The sequence below is a fragment of the Anguilla anguilla genome, chromosome 7 (genome assembly GCF_013347855.1).
Source record: "Anguilla anguilla isolate fAngAng1 chromosome 7, fAngAng1.pri, whole genome shotgun sequence".
NCBI classification, from domain to species: Eukaryota; Metazoa; Chordata; class Actinopteri; order Anguilliformes; family Anguillidae; genus Anguilla; species Anguilla anguilla.
In genome coordinates, this window is record NC_049207.1 from 2108119 (window position 1) to 2127766 (window position 19648).

The following is a 19648-nucleotide window of genomic DNA, read 5'->3' on the forward strand; positions in this document are numbered from 1 at the left end:
GCCCGTTCCCCTGTGAGCGCTCTTTGCTGAATGGGACAGGCCCCTGTGAGTGCTCTTTGCTGAATGGGACAGGCCCCTGTGAGTGCTCTTTGCTGAATGGGACAGGCCCCTGTGAGCGCTCTTTGCTGAATGGGACGGGCCCCTGTGAGTGCTCTTTGCTGAATGGGACAGGCCCCTGTGAGCGCTCTTTGCTGAATGGGACGGGCCCCTGTGAGCGCTCTTTGCTGAATGGGACAGGCCCCTGTGAGCGCTCTTTGCTGAATGGGACAGGCCCCTGTGAGCGCTCTTTGCTGAATGGGACAGGCCCCTGTGAGCGCTCTTTGCTGAATGGGACAGGCCCCTGTGAGTGCCTGTGTACCATAAAAAGGCATCTGCATTGGCCATTTTTGGCCAGACATTGTGAAACAACCACTGCTCTGTTCGGCCTTTTTGTGATTGTTTGTCTCCATGGATACCGGAAAACATGGCCCCTGACCCCTGGGGCTGACCCTGTGCCTTGCCATGTGCCCAGAGAAAGTTAAGACTTAATACCCCAGCTGCAAGTGACCCGTGTCTTAAACACAGAGCAGCTGAGATGCTCTGCAGACTGGCTGTTTGTGCCATGTCATGAAAAACTTGCGTGCGTGTGTGTGTGTGTGTGTGTGTGTGTGTGAGTGTGTGTGAGTGTGCCTGCGTGTGTGGGGGGAATAGTACATCTATGTTGCATTGCCCCTTATACACTTCGACAGCCTTGGATATTTTATGTATGTGTGGTATAAAATCCGGGGACACTTTACAGAGAACCATTCATTACCCCCAGAATGCATCTGGTCAGATTCAATATCGGAGGAAAATACTAAATCTTCCCTGTAACCTTTCTTCGGCGCTAAAAAAGTCCCGCTTGTTTCTAAACCTCCGTGGTCCACACATAAGTGGAGAATTAATGGAAAATAATTGACGGAGAGCGAAGCTGAATTTTCGCTGTAATGATGTCAGGCGTGTCAGCCTTGCTGTGGTCGCAGCGCGTCCTCCTGCAGTGGAGGGATCTGTACAGGAGCGCGTGGAAAAGGCCCGTAAGACATCTCCAGCACGGACCTGGGGAGTTATGTGGCCTCTGTGCAGGGGGTCACATACCCCCCTGGGGCCCTGCTTCTCCAAGTTCCAGAATTGGACACTGTAGGCACAGGGAGGCTCTTATTTTGGCTCCGGTGTTCCGCGGATGTTCCTGTTGCGGTCGCTCAAGTGTCAGGACGTTACTGCGGGGGCATCCCCTGCCCAGACCCAGGAAGCCCACCGAGAACAGCAAGTGGGGGCTGCGGCTAAAACTCTCAGGTCCATAGGCTGGGTAGAATAATCAGCATTATGAATTAACTGTGGTTGTCTCGACTGGATGTCTCAGATATCTGTTTTATCTGTTTAGACTTTTTTTAAATTTTTTAATTTTTTTAGAAATGTACACACAAAAGGTGTGCATACATGAAAGTTGAGGATGACACAAAACAGTCCCAGACCTGTTTGCATTGTAGTCCTCTTTAATACAAGATGGACAAGGCCGGATTGACAGGGAAACTGAATTTAAATACACATGAACTACAACTGGTAATAAATACACTTGAGACAGGGTTAAAAATGACAAAACAAGACAACAATGATTAATTATTATTGGAATTAATACAACAATGAATCTGGTATCACTGTAATTGTAATAATGCAATTTGGGAAAATAGTCTTTGATGTGAAGAAGATTTCAAAGGGAGAGAGTTGTAGTGAAAACCACGATGTTAAAAAAGGCCATATTTGTGAGCTATAATTATGTGAGCACTCTGTATTACTACAAACACAATGCAGTGTATTAGTAGCACACAGTCTTAAAGGCATACTATGCAGGATTTTTCAGCCTTGCTGTGGTCCTGTGTTTACAATCAAAGAAGTCTCCTCCTCCGTCTTCATCCTCCGCCCACTCATCCCAAACTTTAAGGTGCTGGAAATGGATTGAATCGATATGAATGGGCTGTGAGATCAGGTCGAGTGAATACGTGCTTCTTTTCAGCTGCTTGATAAAAATTGGATGGTTCAATCAACATTTCTCCTCAGATTTGACTCATTACAAAATGCAACTATTTGTTTTCTTCTTCACAAATACAGTTTGAGTTCATCTTTCACATTAATTAAACAAAATGTGAAAAAACAAAACAATTAACACATGATTTTCCCTAGAATCCAGGCCTAGGCCTTGAGCTCAGTGTGAACGAAAACGTCCTCGGAGAAAGGCACACAAAGTATCTAATTCAAACAGCAATAAATCTTGTTAATTATTATTTAATCCAGTCGTGTCATGTGGAAACGCGTGTTCAGCAGTTATTAAAAAATAAACTTCAGTTCCTTAACACATCCTCAAGGCGAGAACAAAGTTCGTTGCAGTAACACTGAGGCTGGGCTCGGCTTATCGGCATGTCGTGGTACAGTACCATACCTTTATTTCTGTGCAAATATGTATGAGTCTCTTATCTGTTAGTAAATTAGTTAATGTTTACGATTTGCAGTGCTACATCCTTTATCGAAAGCCAAATATTTAATAAGCTTGATTAAAAATTAACTGCAGGATGGCAGGAGATTAACCAGAGGCAAAAATGTCTGCCAACATTCTCAGTTCCAGTTATAAACGTTTGCTCAGACGGATGTACACTCAGTGGCCACTTTATTAGATACACCTGCTCGTTAACACAAATAGCCTGCTCCTCCAAACAGCGAATCATGTGACTGCAACTCAATATTTAAAGCACACGGACAAGGTGAGGAGGTTTAGTTGCTGTTCGACCAAACGTTAGAATAGGGAAAGATGCGTGATCTGAAAGACTTTGGCCGTGGTCTGATTGTTGGTGTCAGACGTGGTGGTTCCAGCATCTCAGAGACAGCTGTCCTCCTGCGATTCACACACTGCCGTCTCTAGAGGTTACAGAGAATGGTGCAATCAACAGAAAACTTCTAGTGAGAGGCAGTTCCATGGGCAAAAACACCTCGATAATGAGAGATCAGAGGAGAATGGGCGGACTCGTTCTAGCTAAAAGAAAGGCCACAAATGTTAAAATGGCAGCTGTTTACAACAGTGGTGTGCAGAAGGGCATCGCACAATGCATTGAGCCTTGAAGTGGATGGGCTGCCAAATGTTAAAGTCACTGGAAACTGTGAGCTCTCAATGAGATATTAATTTATTTTTTAAAATAATTTTTATAAAAACTTCAGTCCTGAAACTTTGTTCGCTTTTTAGGTAGCGCATCATAACAGAAGACGCTCCACAGGCAGAACAACCTGCGTTGGAGGGGGAGAAAAACTCAAGATGTTTCTTCCCCTCCACGTTGCCCAATGCAGGCCATGGGAAAAAGACATTCGCCTGCTGCTCTGGGAGAAATCCTTCTATTTTAAGAGCGCACGTCATGCTTTTATTATTCCCTCCCATTTCAGAACTCTCTCAAAGAGCTAAAGTCAACTCCAGGATTTACATCAGGGACATGCACAGCGCAGCTGCACACAGAAGGGTCTGATCACTTAAAAACAGCTAATGTTTTGATCTGAGAAACACAGAGAATTCTCCCAAAGTAAACAATCACCCCTTTCTTTATGCAATGACTCCCCCACATTTCTTTAAGGGGGGCAGTTTTTTTAGGGGAACTTTAACCACTCCCAGTACTCTGTGGTCACGTTGTATAAATGAAAATACTACTTGGGATAAGCTAAAGAGGCTGTGTCAGTCACAAGCCAGTATTCAGTACAGGGTAGCAGGTAACATTCTATATTGGAATGCTTTTTTTTTAGTTAGCTCTTGGAGGGTGTTGCTTCTGGATAAGGGGTACCTGTGAGTGACCGCCAGGTAAATTCATGAAACATTTTAACTGCACTCAGCCTTTTGTTCCCAGTTTCGTTTGAGCAACAGCAACCTGTAACTATATACATTTATGTGGCAAATTTGCAAATCGAGAAATTTTTAAGACGCGCGATTATTGCATAATTACTGTAGTTAAAGCTAATACATTGCATTATTCGGTGCATGACTAATTTGTGTGTGTGTGTGTGTGTGCGTGTGTGCTGCTGTGCTTGCGCGTGTCTTCCATTCAGCAGTAGACAGCGCCTATACGTCACCCCACTTGGGGAGGGCACTGCTGTTTTAAATGCTGTGAGTTTGACAGCTAGCAGTCCAGACTGCCCACACGGGGAGGTGACGGTGGGAGTTGTATAAAAACCTACAAAGAAAATGTGATCAAAACAATACGCTGGCATGTAAGAAAGTGACCGTGGGAAAGCAGGGCGCGCGCGAGAGACGAACCTGTCTTCTACGAGAAATTGCATTAATTTGTTCCAAACATTTTTGGTTTGAAAAAAAGTGCGCACAGACGCCAGGAGAGGGCAACTCAGACGAATCGTGGCGCGGTTAACTGTACCCTTTGGGGTAAAAAGATGACCGTAGTGGACGGAGAAGCCCTGGACGAGACTGTGGAACTGACAGCCTTGTCCCAGGATGCATGCGACCCAGAGCGCGCTGACCAGGAGTGCTGCGAGAGAGTCGTCATAAACATCTCCGGCCTGCGTTTTGAAACTCAACTGAAAACCCTCGCGCAGTTCCCTGCCACTTTGCTGGGGAATCCCAGGAAAAGGATGCGTTTCTTTGATCCTTTGCGAAATGAATACTTCTTTGACAGGAATCGACCCAGTTTTGATGCCATTCTGTATTACTATCAGTCTGGGGGTCGGCTCCGGAGACCTATGACCGTGCCAGTGGAGATATTCATGGAAGAGATCAAATTTTACGAATTGGGAGAGGATGTCATCGAAAATTTCAGGGAAGACGAAGGTTACATCAAAGAAGAGGAGCGCCCACTGCCAGACAATGTATTCCAGCGCCAGGTGTGGCTTTTGTTCGAATACCCCGAGAGCTCCGGACCTGCCCGGGTGATCGCGATGGTTTCCGTTATGGTCATTTTGATATCAATTGTTATTTTCTGTTTGGAGACTCTGCCGGAGTTCAGGGATGATAAGATACCGGACGATCGCCTTGCTGTGAACGGGACCGTGCGTGTGAAGAAGCCCAGTCCGTTTACAGATCCGTTTTTCATCATCGAGACACTATGCATCATATGGTTTTCATTCGAATTCATAGTGAGGTTTTTAGCGTGCCCCAGTAAGGCAGCCTTCTTTAAAAATCTCATGAACAGTATTGACATCGTGGCGATTATTCCCTATTTCATCACGCTGGGCATGGAGCTCGCAGAGCACCAGGGAGTCGGCCAGCAAGCCATGTATTTGGCTATACTGAGGGTCATCCGCTTGGTGCGCGTTTTTAGGATTTTTAAGCTCTCAAGACACTCCAAGGGCCTCCAGATTTTAGGGAAAACCCTCCAAGCAAGCATGAGGGAACTCGGGCTGCTCATCTTCTTCCTCCTCATTGGCGTCATCCTGTTTTCCAGCGCAGTTTATTTCGCCGAGACCGACGACCCAGGTTCAGCATTCGTCAGCATACCGGCCGCGTTCTGGTGGGCTGTGGTATCCATGACTACCGTGGGATACGGGGACATGTGCCCGGTAACCATCGGCGGCAAAATAGTCGGCTCTTTGTGCGCTATCGCCGGTGTGCTGACCATTGCTCTACCGGTTCCGGTCATCGTTTCGAATTTCAACTATTTCTACCACAGGGAGAAGGATCAGGAGGACCAGATCGAGTACACCCACGTGACATGCGGTCAGCAGCAACCCGTCTTCGGGGAATTCATAAAAAGTGCGAGCAGCCCGTCTCTCAACAAGTCAGAGTACGCGGTCGATTTAGATTTTGTAAAATGTGAAAACTGCAGCTCGCATAATTCATACACCGGCAAGCTGACTGATGTCTAGCCTAAGTGCTGCAAGACTATGCAGAACCACAAGAAACGATTGCTTTACTTAAGTAGCCTATAGGCTGCCGAGAATCTCAAACTCGCAACATGTCATGAAAAGTGGGAGTTAAAATGGACAAAAATAGATAACGTTAAAATAGGTAACGCATCGATACAGAGTCTGTTATTAGGCTATCCTTTTTTTTTTTTTTTTGCTTATAGACCTTGCTTAATCGATTAAGTGTATACAGTTGAAATTAAATCCACGAATCGGAAAAACAAAATATTCCTTATGTGACCCACTCTCTGTAGCACTTTATAATATATGCTTTGGAATATGTAGGCTATATACTATTATTTACAGGTTTGTCGTATAGAACGTTTAGAAGTTTAGCCTATATAAAGAATGTGTGTGTACGGGCAGAGCAAGCAAATGTAGGACCAATTAAATTAAGTAATGAATGCACGCTAACCCCAAATGCACCCTGTGCAGTCGTTAACACAAGAAAGCGGAGTTTTAACACATTCCTGCAGCGACGTCAAAGTGAGGACATTAGCCGCCGCGTCACTTAGGAATAACCTATCGCTCTAAGTAACAAAGCAGAACGCAAAACGTAGCACGTGAACTAATCCACGAGCTCTCGGGTTTTGGCTAATTTGCCGTTGTCTTGTCTATATCGATTCTCACTTTTGAATGTCACAACAATGAATTTGCCGAATCGGAATCATATTAGTAGCTGACAGAAGCTTAAGACGTGGGGCTACGGGAGGTGCAGTTATTTATTATTGTTTTTTTCCTGCCTGTCCAAAAACAGCGAAACATTATCTGACTTTCTGAAGTGCAGCAATGAAACGCTATCCGACACATGTTGTACTTAAATGACGTGCTTGCCATGTGAAATACAGACCGAGAAAATAGACGTGATTATGGGAATGTTGCCTAATACTGCTGTTGACTGCGCATGCTGCCAAATGTCTTGAAATTTTAAAGCGAGGACCGCCTCCAGGTGGTAGCAAGTGGGCCTTGCAACCGTCTCGGAAGACAAAACCGTTTCCATGGCAACCTTCCGACACGTTATACTTTTTATCCTCTGGAAGTTGTTCTGGACAAAAGAAAAACGTTCTTCTGGACGAGCTGTAATTGGACTCGTGGGTAAATGTGGCTGCTCGTGGAGTAGGCTAGGCTTCATGGCTATAAAGTTATTGTTTTGGTTAAATGAATGCCAGCAAATCACGCCATTGTCAATGTGTAAAATGTTAATTTTGGTAGAAACTGGCCTACTACTTTGGTGGCAAAATGATAAGTGAGATAGGCTAAGCAAGCAACATACATTATTTATTGCAAGATAAAGTTTATCCTACGTTATAAATGAAAGCATTAGTAATCAACTTTCTCAACGGTTACAATGTGAAAACATTTTGAAAGTCCCCACATCGGTTTTTCCCTGGCGTCGGGAATGGAGAAACCGGAAATCAATAAAAATCCGAGGATTTGGATCTGCTAACGCGAGCTCTTGCCTCTGCTTGAGAAAGACGCGTTTGGAGTCATGGAAATAGGAGGACTTCTGAAAGACACTTCACAGTAATTGTGCACACAGCTGGATGGTAAACCCAACTAACTGGAGAAATTTGGGTGGTGCCGCTGCTATGCTGCTACATAGGCCCACCAGGCTCGACTGCAGCAACGTGGAAAGAATGCAGACCTGGCAACAGCACTTTACCTGTGACATGGGCGCGAGTCAGCATGTTCTGCAGCCTAGGCCACTATACGCAAAGGCTGATGATCACCTTCATGGGATCCAATCAGAATGTTCGATAGCCCAGGGTACTACAAGCAAAGGCTGATGATCATCTTCTGTGGAGGTGAGATTGAGTACATGCATCCATCCATCCATCCATTTTGCAAACCATTTGTTCCTGCTCAGGGGGAGGGGGTGAGTGGCTGGAGCCTATCCCAGCATGCATTGGGCGAGAGGCAGGAATACTCCCTGGGTAGGTCACAAATCCATTGCAGGGACACACAACACAACTCACCATTCATTCACACACTCTTACCTTCGGGTAATTTAGAATCTACAGGTAGCCTACTGCATGTCTTTGGACTGTGGGAGAAAACCTGTGTGGACATAGAAAGAACATGCCAACTCCACACAAAAATGCCCCATGTCACTATGGTCTGCACCACCATGCCACCGCCGGGACACCCTATTTAACCCTCCTGAGCTTTGTACTGTCCAGTCAACCGAACTGAGAGTGCCCGAGTGCCATATGCACTTCCTGCTTTTTCAAGCTCCTCATTATGAAAGACAGAGAGTTTCTAACACGTATCAAGCCTAGCCTTGAAAATCCCCAGAGGTTCTGCCTCTATTACGGTAAGCTTTATTTAATCAGGAATTCCCCACTAAGAATTCCCCATGGTTAATCAAAGCAGCTTCACAAGCATTTGTCTGCAAGAACTACAGCACTCTTCTCTTTTGTTTTGCAGGAGGAGAGGAAGACAAGAGTTGACAACGTCTCCGTTTTTCTGCTTAAAAAATAAAAATAAAAACCTCACGGCTCACAAGGAATGAAAAAAAGAAACAAACATTCAGAGGACACTATGTTTTCACACTGGAGAAATCTCACGGGCAGAGGGAGAAGGACAATTTGTGTGTGCACATGCGTGTGGAAGACAATTTCAGAAAAATGGGCATTGGCCCTTTGACTTGTTATAATGTACCAAGGTACAAAACTCTTACTTGAATTGCCCACTTTACGTACATTGTATATGAAACCATTATTGATTTCAATTAGGCATTCACCTGAAATGCTTCTCTTACTGTAGAAAAACTGGGTGTGGGCTGGTATGGATTTATTGACTATGTTTTGAATACGCATTGCATATCACGTACTGTACTGTACTGTACCAGAGCATGCCTTGCAAGCTGGAAATTTCAGCAGGTGAAAATGTGCTGACCGCTTAAAACTACTCCAATGTCAGTTGTCTGCCATGTGGGAACAATTAATGACTGTCTGATACATATTGTATTAGATATGACACTGCTGAACTGAGATTAATGTGATCAAAGCTATATTTTTCTAAGCAATGTGTATGTTTTATATAAACAAATCGGTTAAACTGGTGATTTATTTTTTCTCATTTGTAACTTTTTCTTTGCTGTATGATTGTTTCCATTTTGGCTTGATGGAAACAAAAGGAGGTATATACACGTGTGTGTGTGCGTGCATGTATGTCTGAGTGCCTGTGTGTATGTGTGCGTGCAAGTGTGAGCTCGTGTGTGTGTGTGTGTGCATGTGTGTGCCCTTTAAGGCATGAGATCACAAATATGTGATTAGAATTATCTTAACTGAGCATTCTGATGCTGATGTCACAATCACTACTGGTAATTAAAAGCAGTGTTCTAGAACACTGACTTAGACTTTTTAAAAAACATTCCAAAAATTTTTTTGAATTTGTCCAAACTGTGGCGTTCTGGTCATAAATCTGAATGTCTAACCCTAAGCCACACTGAAACTCATTACATGAGCTTTGTGAGCAGCTGTAGGGTGTTCATTGAGCGTGGAATACACACAATTCCATGACTGCATTGTGCTGCTTTTGCTTGACCAGTAGGTGGCGCCCATTACCCTATATAAGCCTATCACAGAGCTGTCCCCTACTTCACTCTGAAAGATTTTTCCAAATATTTTTTTTCTTCCAATTTTTTTAATCCAAATTGTGTTTGCAGGTTAATTTTATCACAACACAGTTACCTCCATCAGTGCAGTAGAGCTGGGCCTGTCCCCTCTGGCCTGTGCTGCCAGCCATCTGAACTCTCGCATGGTGGATAATTAAATACACAAACAAACAAACAAACAAACAAGTGAGCAAGCAAGCAAGCAAGTAAATAAATAAATAAAGCATTTAATGTCTTAAGTGTAGGCTCACTATCATGATCATCAACTAACCTGCCAGCTAATATTGATGCCCATGATTGGAATCTACTGTTATGTAACCTACCTCAAGAGATCTAGTAAAAAAAATTTTTTTAATTACACGTTTTCTTGATTCCTCCTTTCCTCACGTCCTCCGTTGGATGGAGCTAAGGAAGCAAGGAGGTAAAGTAAGCAATTGGAAAGATCCCAAAGACACATTCCAGCTCCAGCGAGCCAGAGAGAACCAATCAATGCAGACACACAATTCTGCTCTGGCCAGCCAGACAGCATAAATCAAACAAGAGGTGCTCCCTGCTCGGACGGCTCGTGCAGTACTGCCTTCCGCCACACAAGCTGCTTCATTACATTCCGCACTGCCAGTACTGACTCTGATGCACACCTCTGTGAATCTGAGCTAACCCCCCATCCACCCCCCCCCCCCCCCCATCCCCCCGTTATTCCTCCAACTGATAGAAGGATGTTTTAAAAAAATGAAGAAGGACTGGTGGAGGCAGAGGGAGTGAAAAATGATGAGGCTGCAGATTCAGGCACTATGCAGAGCCGATGAACAGCTGTCGGTTAAGCCCCGCCCATGCAGGCAACTCACATATGACTCAGGGGCCTAAGCCCCGCCCATGCAGGCAACTCACATATGACTCAGGAGCCTAAGCCCCGCCCATGCAGGCAACTCACGTGTGACTCAGGAGCCTAAGCCCTAAAGACTGCATCACACACCTCACCTGTGAAGCCTTTTTTTCTTTTTGAACTCTATTACAAGTGCTTTCTTCATCAGCAGCACTGAGAAGAACACATAACTAACTGAGAAATTCAGACAGTGTTGTTCTCAACTGAGTCAAATGAAACTACAGTACTTTCAAAACAACTTTGGCAACCACGCATAAAGTTATTAAAAAATATGAATAAACAGTTTTGGATTATTTATAATGAACTGCAGAAATGGTGTGGCCTGATGGAATTACTGAAATTCATTCATTTATGTTCACTCCAAAAACAGAGAACAGGAAAATTATGTTTTGAAATAAGTGGTTGACTTATTTCTTTGTGTATGTGTCTGTGTGTGCGTGCATGCAGGCGTGCGTGCGTACATGCGTGTGTGTGTGTGTGTGTGTGTGTGTGTGTGTGTGTGTGTGTGTGTGTGTGTGTGCCTGCGTGCATGCTTGCGTGCATGTGTGCATTTGGGGGGGTGTGTGTATGCGTGCCTGTGTGCATTTGTAGGTGTGTGTGTGTGTGTTTATGGGATTAGCAATATTGTTACATAATAACCGTTATACAAAAGCTAACCCTTCAAGTACAATGTTTCAGATACGAAAAGCCAGTAGCTTATCTATATTGTTTTATCAAGATGGAGCACAATACTCAATACACACCGACAGGGAGCATATTTGAGTCTTTACTCTGTTATGCAGTTCCTTAGCAGATACCTTTATGCAGGGAAATGTATTGATCTACAGTAATGCAAGCAGGCAGTGCCTAATGCCTCAGTGAGGATTCAGACCTGACACTTACTGTACTTACCAGCTTATTTTCCTACATGCAAAACTGTAGAGATGTGTGTGTGTGTGTGTGTGTGTGTGTGAAATAGCACATATGATTAGCATGTAGGTGTAACTGTAGAGATTACATCATCACCCCCATATCTTAATCTCCTACCAGCACAATACCAGTTTTCTCCCTTCTTCTCTTAAACCGTTTCCTATGTGTTCCTCTTTCCTCTGTCTTGGTCTCAATTTCTCTCCTCACTCATAATACTAATCCGCTTTCCCATTCTGTGTGTGTATCTGTGCACCTATGCCTATGTATGTATTTGTGTGTGCACATCTCTCTATACATGGGAAATAGAGGTTTTCGTTCCTGAATGCGGAATTCATTTATGGATTTCAAGCTACGGAGTTGACGCTGTCCACGGTGCTGATATCCTTCATTTCCACCGCTACGATTTCTGGTTCCGGCAATACTTTTGCTGCTTGAGTGGCATTATTGAAGCATCTTGCAGACCGCTACAAGTTCAGTGAAAACAAATCAATTCTGAGAGCGCCGACTTTCGAAATTCAGTGTAACGAAATACAGTCATGGTTCAGCGGCAACAAACACGTCCTATTGGACATAGTCCAGTCTATCCAAAATCATTACAGAAACAACAAATCCGCCTTGGAGTCCCATTTCAAACGTGTGGGGGAGCTGCAGGTGGCCGCTTATAAATGCAAATGAATGAATGAGCTGTAATTTTCGGAATTCAAATTAAAATACATAAAAGGAAAGTCACCGTCTTTCAAATCGCATCAGATTTCATCAGACGCGTTTAGCGATTCTTCTGTCAATGTCTGGAGCCCCAGATGCTAACGATTAGCTAACCGAAATCAGGCCTTATCCGAACCAAGGACGGCAAAATCGTGCTTCTGTTTCACGCTGACCAGCTTTAACTGTCGTTTATTTTATCCGCTCGAACTAGAGTCCAGTGGCCCCATAGCTCAGGAGTATTGTTTCATCAAAAATGTATGCATGATAATTTTGTGTTTTTAATTTCCTACACCGGAAAGGATGTTCCGATCACTTAATGACCAGAGGTGAGGTAATATGCCCCGCGCAGTGCAATTTAATATGACATTATGTCTTCCAAATTCGGACAGATGCCATCTTTAACAGACCAACCACGATGTTCTTCTGAAATTATTGTGCATGTGCTTTTTAAAGCATCCATACCGGACACGTACACATATACGAGATTATTATTATTGTTGTTGTTGTTGTTGTTGTTGTTGTTTGCTTTGAAGACGCCCTTATTCAAAGCGAGTTTTAAAAAATGCAGATTTAAAGACCATCTTCGTGGATATTTGCATACCTCTTTGCGTTCCAACAAGGTACAGTACAGGATTGGTGCCGGCTAACCAATCCCCTGCCGTCTTTACAGGGTAGTTAATCATTCAATAAAATGTTCCAACCAAGTCCTCTAAATGGTCCTTTAAATAGCCCTTGCCATTTCCCATAATAATTCTCGAACTCTGGCGAGCAGTAACACACGAGACTAATCCAACAGCAATCTTACATGAAGGACAATATCAGTCTGCATGACAATTTATGGCTGTTGCTGCAAAGATTTTTTTTTTCCGTCTGCGGGGTTCCCTTACCTAAGTTAAAATATCTGTGGTAAGCAATAGCTATGATTTGAAACATATATGACGTACACAGATGAACATAAACTCACTGAAATTAAACGTGTCTGTGAGAGACAGGTGTGAGATTTTCAGAATAAAAGACTTGGAGGTGCAGGGAGTTTAATATTCCTTGAAACATATTCTGTAATTCATTAGGCCTAATGTGAGAATCAGTGTGTTCATCGGCCATCGCTTCCCCTTCAGTGGATAAAGAAAACGGAAGTATTGCACATTTAAATGTACAAAACCTTTTGGAATGTAAAAAATCCGTTGGAATTAAATGACTGACCGGTGATGAGGTTGGCACTCAAAGCGTTAAGATTTTGGCACCGAAGTAGCGGAATGAATACAAGATTCTACAGCTTGCCTGGCTCGAGCGGTGCTCCATTGTTTTTATGATGTGGAGAGCACTCGTGGCAATGTGTATTAGCTCGCCCTGGCCTGCATTGCGTCGAATTCCCCCCAACCCACACGCGAGCGCGCGCGCGCGCACGCACGCACGCACACACACACATTCACACACACTCGCACACATACACACAGTCTCTCTCTCTCTCTCTCTCTCTCTCTCTATCTCTCTCTCTGTTATGTATGCGAAATGCAGCGCATTTTTTTCTTCTTCTTGTAATTACAAATAGCCGTCGTTCTTCGCAGCCCCCTCCATTCTAAACACAGTATGAAGGAATACCCGAGCGCCCCGGGACGTCTGCATCCTGCCCGCGCCAAACAGGAAAAAACCGTCAAATTTCTGCTGATGTGGCAGCGTCGAGTAGCCTAATGGAAAGAGTTTGCTTATTGCCCCTTAAGATATTCAGCTTTCAGTCCCGCCATCCTGATGTCTCGCGCTGCATAGCACGCCGAACTGAAGTGCAAACGGGCTAGGATCGCCAGATATTTGTTTCCGCTTTTTAAAAAATCTCTCTTACTGGCTCTTGTACTTTCCCTTTCTTTTACGGCATGGTTTTATATCGCTTTGGCTTGAGGACTTCAACCCTCCGAGACTTAAACCTTTCTGAGATCTATCTGTTCAGGTCATCGTAAGCTTACACCAAAATGCTAGGGATGCTTGTGTGGATAATGCAGTCTATGACTATTACAGGAAAGCACACACAGAGTGCACTGTGAACTGATTACATTACGAAACAGGGTCCGCGAAGTTATCGCGTTATCGGAACCCACGAAACATACGCATTCCTGTATAAGAAACCGACTCTCAAGATAAGAGGTAAGCGCAATTGCAGTTAGGAATGACAGCGATACTGTTTTAATAATAATAATAATGATAATAATAATAATAATAATCATGCTTTTATGTAAAGTATGGCAGTGTCTGTAGTTGGCTGAAGCTCTGTAATTGTTATCAAGAGGCAGATGTGGTGTGCAGAGAGTGGGCAGCACAGTCAAACTCGTATAATGCGGCATGCGGCATAAAAAAAATAAAATAAATAATAATAATTGTATGGTTCTGCTGACTGGACAACGCTGGATTTGTAACCCTTTTGCAAAATTCTGCATTTCGCGTTCATAGAGACTGTGCAGTTTTGCGTTCTGGCCATCGTAGTGTCCACAGCATTAGAGAGGCTAAACTGCTGAGCTTGCAAAGACACGAACTGTTCGATCCATTCTCCTCTCTTACGCTCTCTCCTTCCATCTTTCCAGCTCTCCCGGAACATTTGCAACGCGGAAAAGCAATGATCGAGACATCAAGAACCGCCGGGAGAGCGCACTAAGGGAAGACGGCCTGTCGCATACGCTAGATAAGCTTTACAGGAATAGAAATTGGAGAAGAGAACCGCGATAAGACTGAATGTCTGTTGAACCGGGCTAACGAAACCCTGCACATCACACAGTCACCAGTCCGATTTAGACCAGCGGAATGACTGTAGTGGCCGGAGATAACATGGACGAGACCTCGGCTCTGCCCGGGAACCCGCTGGACACGTACTTCCCTTACCACGAAGACCACGAATGTTGTGAGCGAGTGGTCATCAACATAGCCGGGCTTCGCTTCGAGACTCAACTGAAAACCCTGGCGCAGTTCCCCGAGACTCTGCTGGGCAATCCCAAGAAAAGGATGCAGTACTTCGACCCACTGAGAAATGAGTACTTCTTTGACAGAAATCGTCCGAGTTTCGATGCCATTCTCTACTACTACCAGTCCGGTGGCAGGTTGAGAAGACCGGTAAACGTACCTCTGGATATGTTCTCGGAAGAGATCAAATTTTACGAGCTCGGGGTGGAAGCGATGGAAAGATTCCGTGAGGACGAGGGGTTCATACGAGAGGAAGAGCGTCCTTTGCCCGAAAAAGAATTCCAACGCCAGATGTGGCTTTTGTTTGAGCACCCAGAAAGTTCAGGGCCCGCCAGGGGAATTGCTATAGTGTCCGTCATGGTCATATTGATTTCAATTGTCATATTTTGCTTGGAGACCTTGCCCGGACTGAAACAAGACCCCGCGGGGCATCTGGAAGTCATGGGGAACACTACCTTCTACTATAAACCAAATATATTGACAGACCCGTTCTTTATTGTGGAGACCCTCTGTATCATCTGGTTCTCGTTTGAGTTGATAGTGCGTTTTTTCGCCTGCCCGAGTAAGGCGGCTTTCTTTAAGAACGTGATGAACACTATCGACGTAGTGGCCATCATTCCCTATTTTATCACTCTGGGGACAGAGCTCGCGGATGATCAAGAAGGCAAAGAGGTCAAAGGAGAGCAGGCGACGTCCTTGGCTATCCTCAGGGTAATCCGTCTGGTTAGGGTATTCAGAATATTCAAGCTTTCACGGCACTCGAAGGGTCTGCAGATTTTAGGGCAGACCCTTAAAGCCAGCATGCGCGAGCTGGGACTACTCATTTTTTTCCTCTTCATAGGCGTCATCCTGTTCTCCAGCGCCATTTTCTTCGCCGAAGCCGAGGAGAGCGGGTCTCACTTCACCAGCATCCCGGACGCGTTCTGGTGGGCTGTGGTATCCATGACAACCGTAGGCTACGGGGACATGTACCCAGTGACGATAGGGGGCAAGATCGTGGGATCCCTGTGCGCCATTGCCGGCGTGTTGACGATTGCGCTTCCGGTACCTGTCATCGTCTCTAACTTTAATTACTTCTACCACAGGGAGACCGAAGGGGAGGAGCAGGCTCAGCTTTTAAATGTCAGCACCCCGAACATCGCATCTGACTCCAACTCAAGCCGCCGCAGTTCTTCTACCGTCAGCAAGTCAGAATATATGGAGATTGACGAGGACATAAATAACAGCATTGACAATATAAGAGAGGCAAACCTCAAAACTGGGAACTGCATCGTAGCCAACCAAAATTGTGTTAACAAAAGCAAGCTGCTAACTGACGTTTAGAACTTTAATTCTTGCCGCCACTGCACTCAAAGGACTCCTCACTCCTTGAATAGCCTGTTCTGTACTTCGCCTGTATCCGAAAGCTTTATCTGCATAATGCGTTCTTGCATTGCGATTTTAAGCCCCAGCAAGATCAAAGGAGAAACACTTTCAGAATAGGCCTCATGAAAGATGAATATGTTTTCTTTTGAAATGGGATCCTTGCAAGCTGATACAGGAGCAATCTGTTAACCTGGGTGATTCAAATATGACTGTAGGCTACAACAAATCCACTACACCGGACTTCTTTCAATTGCTTGTCAAAACAGACTAACTGATGGTTTAAAAAAAATATGTTATGCATGGACTCAGGCAACCTGGAATGTCTCTTGAGTTATTAATTCTACTGAAACGCACGCATCTGCAGCTATCGATCAACGTACTTCTTCGTGACAGGTGACCAAGCTATACTAACCAGCCTAAAGCACTTTAACGAAACCTACAAAAAGACTGGTCTATCGCAGCGAGAGGAAATAACGGTCTCGAAGACGTCCACAATGCTGCTATTCTATCGCAGATGCTGTAATTTCAGAATGTTGCCGTGTGGAACATGTGAGATGCCGTGCCCTTTATATGCTCGATAGCACAATGACAACAAAAAAGGAAGAAAAAGTTAAATATTAGCATGTTCAGATATTCTAATTTTTTAATATTGGCATGCGTGAAACATTACCTCATTACAATCAGATTTCTTTGTTGTTTGATCCCATTATTATTATTATTATTATTATTATTATTAAGTTTCTCATTTGCTTTCACCAAAAGTGCACTAGCTATCAATAATTTAAGTTGTTAATAATTTAAAAGTATTTAAGTGCTGAATGTTAAATCCTTAGGGAACAGTAAATTCTGCAGATCATTGCATGTCAAAAGTGCTCAGCATTATAGCCTAATCGACTAAGGTACTATGTATCCTAGTATATTTAATGCATGACGTCAGCATTAAGAAGCTTGCGGTAATGAATGATTTATCGAACGACTTTTTTCCTCGTTATTGTTTGGGACGTGAGGAAGCGCCGTGACCACGGCGTGCGTCCCAAAACTTGACTATGTATAAATCCCAGGCCAACACGGGAAAAAAAGGTTTTAAAACCATAAAAAGATTAAAGGGGAACGGATCAAAAGGTATATCATATAGCCTGCACTTAGCACCCATTACAGTCAACACTCATTTAAGGGTGCACTGCATGGACGTTCTATAAATAAGGAAGCTAAAAAATTGCAATGTAAATGATGCATCCCTATTGCGTTATTTTAATAAGTTTGCTAGTGCCTTTGACCCTGTAACCCATTGGATTGTTGAAAGTGCCTCATTGTACACTAGAATAACACAATTTAAAGTTGAAGTGGAGTGATTCTTTGCTCAATTGCACTAATAATCAATCCATGTGTTCTTTAGTGACCAACAGTTAAATACCCTAAGCTTACGTTAGCAAGTGTTCTGAAAAATGAGTGAATTCTTGGATGTGGTGAAGAAGTGAAAATGTCTGAATTTGTGTCTGAATCGAAGCTTTGGGCTGCCGTTCAAATGGCACACTGTGTGTCAGCCTCAGTGAAATCCCCAATACGACTTCATTATGAGTCAATTATGAGTAACCTATACTAGTAAAATTCATCTTAATCTATACACTTTTTCTCAACATACTGTACCAACATACCTATTTGTTATTCATTTTTCTATTTTTTATTTTTTATTTTTCGTTGTCTAACTGCCCTGCGGTGGATTGGGGGCCTGTCCAGGGTGTATTCCTGCCTCTTACTCAATGCATGCTGGGATAGGCTCCAGCACCCCCTGCGACCCTGCCTAGGACAAGCGGGTATAGATAATGGATGGATGGATGGATGGTTGTCTAACTCAGCTGTGGTGGTATTATTCAATGCAGCGCTCGTTATTTGAAATGTTATTTGAATTTAGCGTTCAGCTGATTGTCATGCTTTTGGACAACCACTTTTAAACCACTGGGACACCCGGAAGAGTAACGCAGGCACTTAGCGTGAATGAACCCCAGACCCTGACCCCTCCGAGGCACGGCCGTAAGTCATACATGGTCGTAGGATTTATAGATTTCAAGTCAGAAAGCTGTAGACTTTGGGAGAGTCTGTAAGGGGTTGTCTGGTATGGAAGGGGCATACTTCAGACTTCAGTTTCGAACAACAGGAAACCCCACCCCCCCTCCCCCAACAAAAAAATTTAAATAAAAAGCAAAACTGAATAATAATAGAGGGCATTATCCAATTCTAAAAGGGAAATTTCTCCCTTACTAGACATTCTCATATATTTTTAAAGACATAAAATTGTGTTGTGGTTATCTAGATACAGTGAGCTCCATAATGTCTGGGACAAACATATATTTCTTGATTTGGCTCTGTACTCCACAATTTTAGCCTTGCAATAAAACTAATCACATGTGGTTAAAGTGCATATTCTCAGTTTTTATTTAAAGGTATTTTATACACTTTGGTTTCATCATGTAGAAATTGCAGCACTTTTTATACACAGCACCCCAATTCAGGGCACCATAATGTTTGGGACATAATAATGGTATGAAATGAAAATAGTCATCTTTAGTACTTAGTCACTTATCCTTGCATGCAATGAGTGCTTGTAGTCTGTGACCCGTAGACATCACAAGGTGCTGAGTGTTTTCTCTGATGATGCTCTGCCAAGCCTGTACTGCAGCCACGTTCAGCTCCCGTTTGTTTAGGGGGTTAGTTGGCTTACATTTTCTCTACAGCATATGAAACACATGTCCAATTGGATTCATATCAGGTCAATGACTTTGCCAGTCAAGAATTATCCAGTATTTGGGAAACTTCTTTGTTGTTGTTTTTAGTATGTTTGGGATCATTGTCTTGCTGTAGGATGAAGCGCCATCCAATGAGTTTGGAGGCATTTGCTTGAACTTGAGCAGATAAGACGCTTCTGTACATTTCAGAAATCATTCTGCTGATGATGTCAGACGTTATATCATCAATGAAGACAAGTGAGCCAGTATCTGCTGCAGCCATACATGCCCAAACCATAACACCCCCGCAGCCATGTTTCATAGACAAGGGGGTGAGGGGGGTGCTTTGAATCTTGGGCAGTCGTTTTTGGCCTCCTCACATTGCTGTTGCCATCACTCTGATACCAGTCAATCTTGGTCTCATCTGTCCAACAAGACATTTTTCCTGAACTCAACTGGCTCTTTCAGGTATTTCTTAGCAAACTGTAACCTGGCCGTCTTGTTTTTGAGCTGACCTAGTGCTTTGTGTCTTGCATTTGTCAGGACAGTGAGGACTGAGTAAAATATGCATATGTTCTGAATACAACAATGTATGAAAAG

General features: G+C 43.8%; 2 protein-coding genes and 1 long non-coding RNA gene across 3 annotated transcripts; 2 read left to right on the forward strand and 1 right to left on the reverse strand.

Moving 5' to 3' along the window:
• Positions 1-1536: 1536 nt before the first annotated feature.
• LOC118232387 lies at positions 1537-15249 on the reverse strand. Its single transcript, XR_004766268.1, has 4 exons — positions 15121-15249; positions 9594-9922; positions 7896-7956; positions 1537-2925 (listed from the first exon to the last, which is right to left on the reverse strand). It is a non-coding gene; the product is annotated as an uncharacterized LOC118232387 (long non-coding RNA).
• On the forward strand, positions 3548-8958 carry LOC118232386 (shaker-related potassium channel tsha2-like). Its single transcript, XM_035427338.1, has 2 exons — positions 3548-7703; positions 8326-8958. Exon 1 carries the CDS (start codon positions 4432-4434, stop codon positions 5857-5859), a length of 1428 nt encoding a protein of 475 aa, XP_035283229.1. The 5' UTR covers positions 3548-4431; the 3' UTR covers positions 5860-7703; positions 8326-8958.
• Positions 13349-18760, forward strand: LOC118232384 (potassium voltage-gated channel subfamily A member 1-like). The gene is made up of 2 exons (XM_035427337.1): positions 13349-14153; positions 14588-18760. Exon 2 carries the CDS (start codon positions 14805-14807, stop codon positions 16281-16283), a length of 1479 nt encoding a protein of 492 aa, XP_035283228.1. The 5' UTR covers positions 13349-14153; positions 14588-14804; the 3' UTR covers positions 16284-18760.
• Positions 18761-19648: the final 888 nt, after the last annotated feature.

Excerpts from the sequence above, each read along its gene's own strand:
- LOC118232386 (XM_035427338.1), top strand. The coding sequence starts at position 4,432 with ATGACCGTAGTGGACGGAGAAGCCCTGGACGAGACTGTGGAACTGACA.
- LOC118232384 (XM_035427337.1), top strand. The coding sequence starts at position 14,805 with ATGACTGTAGTGGCCGGAGATAACATGGACGAGACCTCGGCTCTGCCC.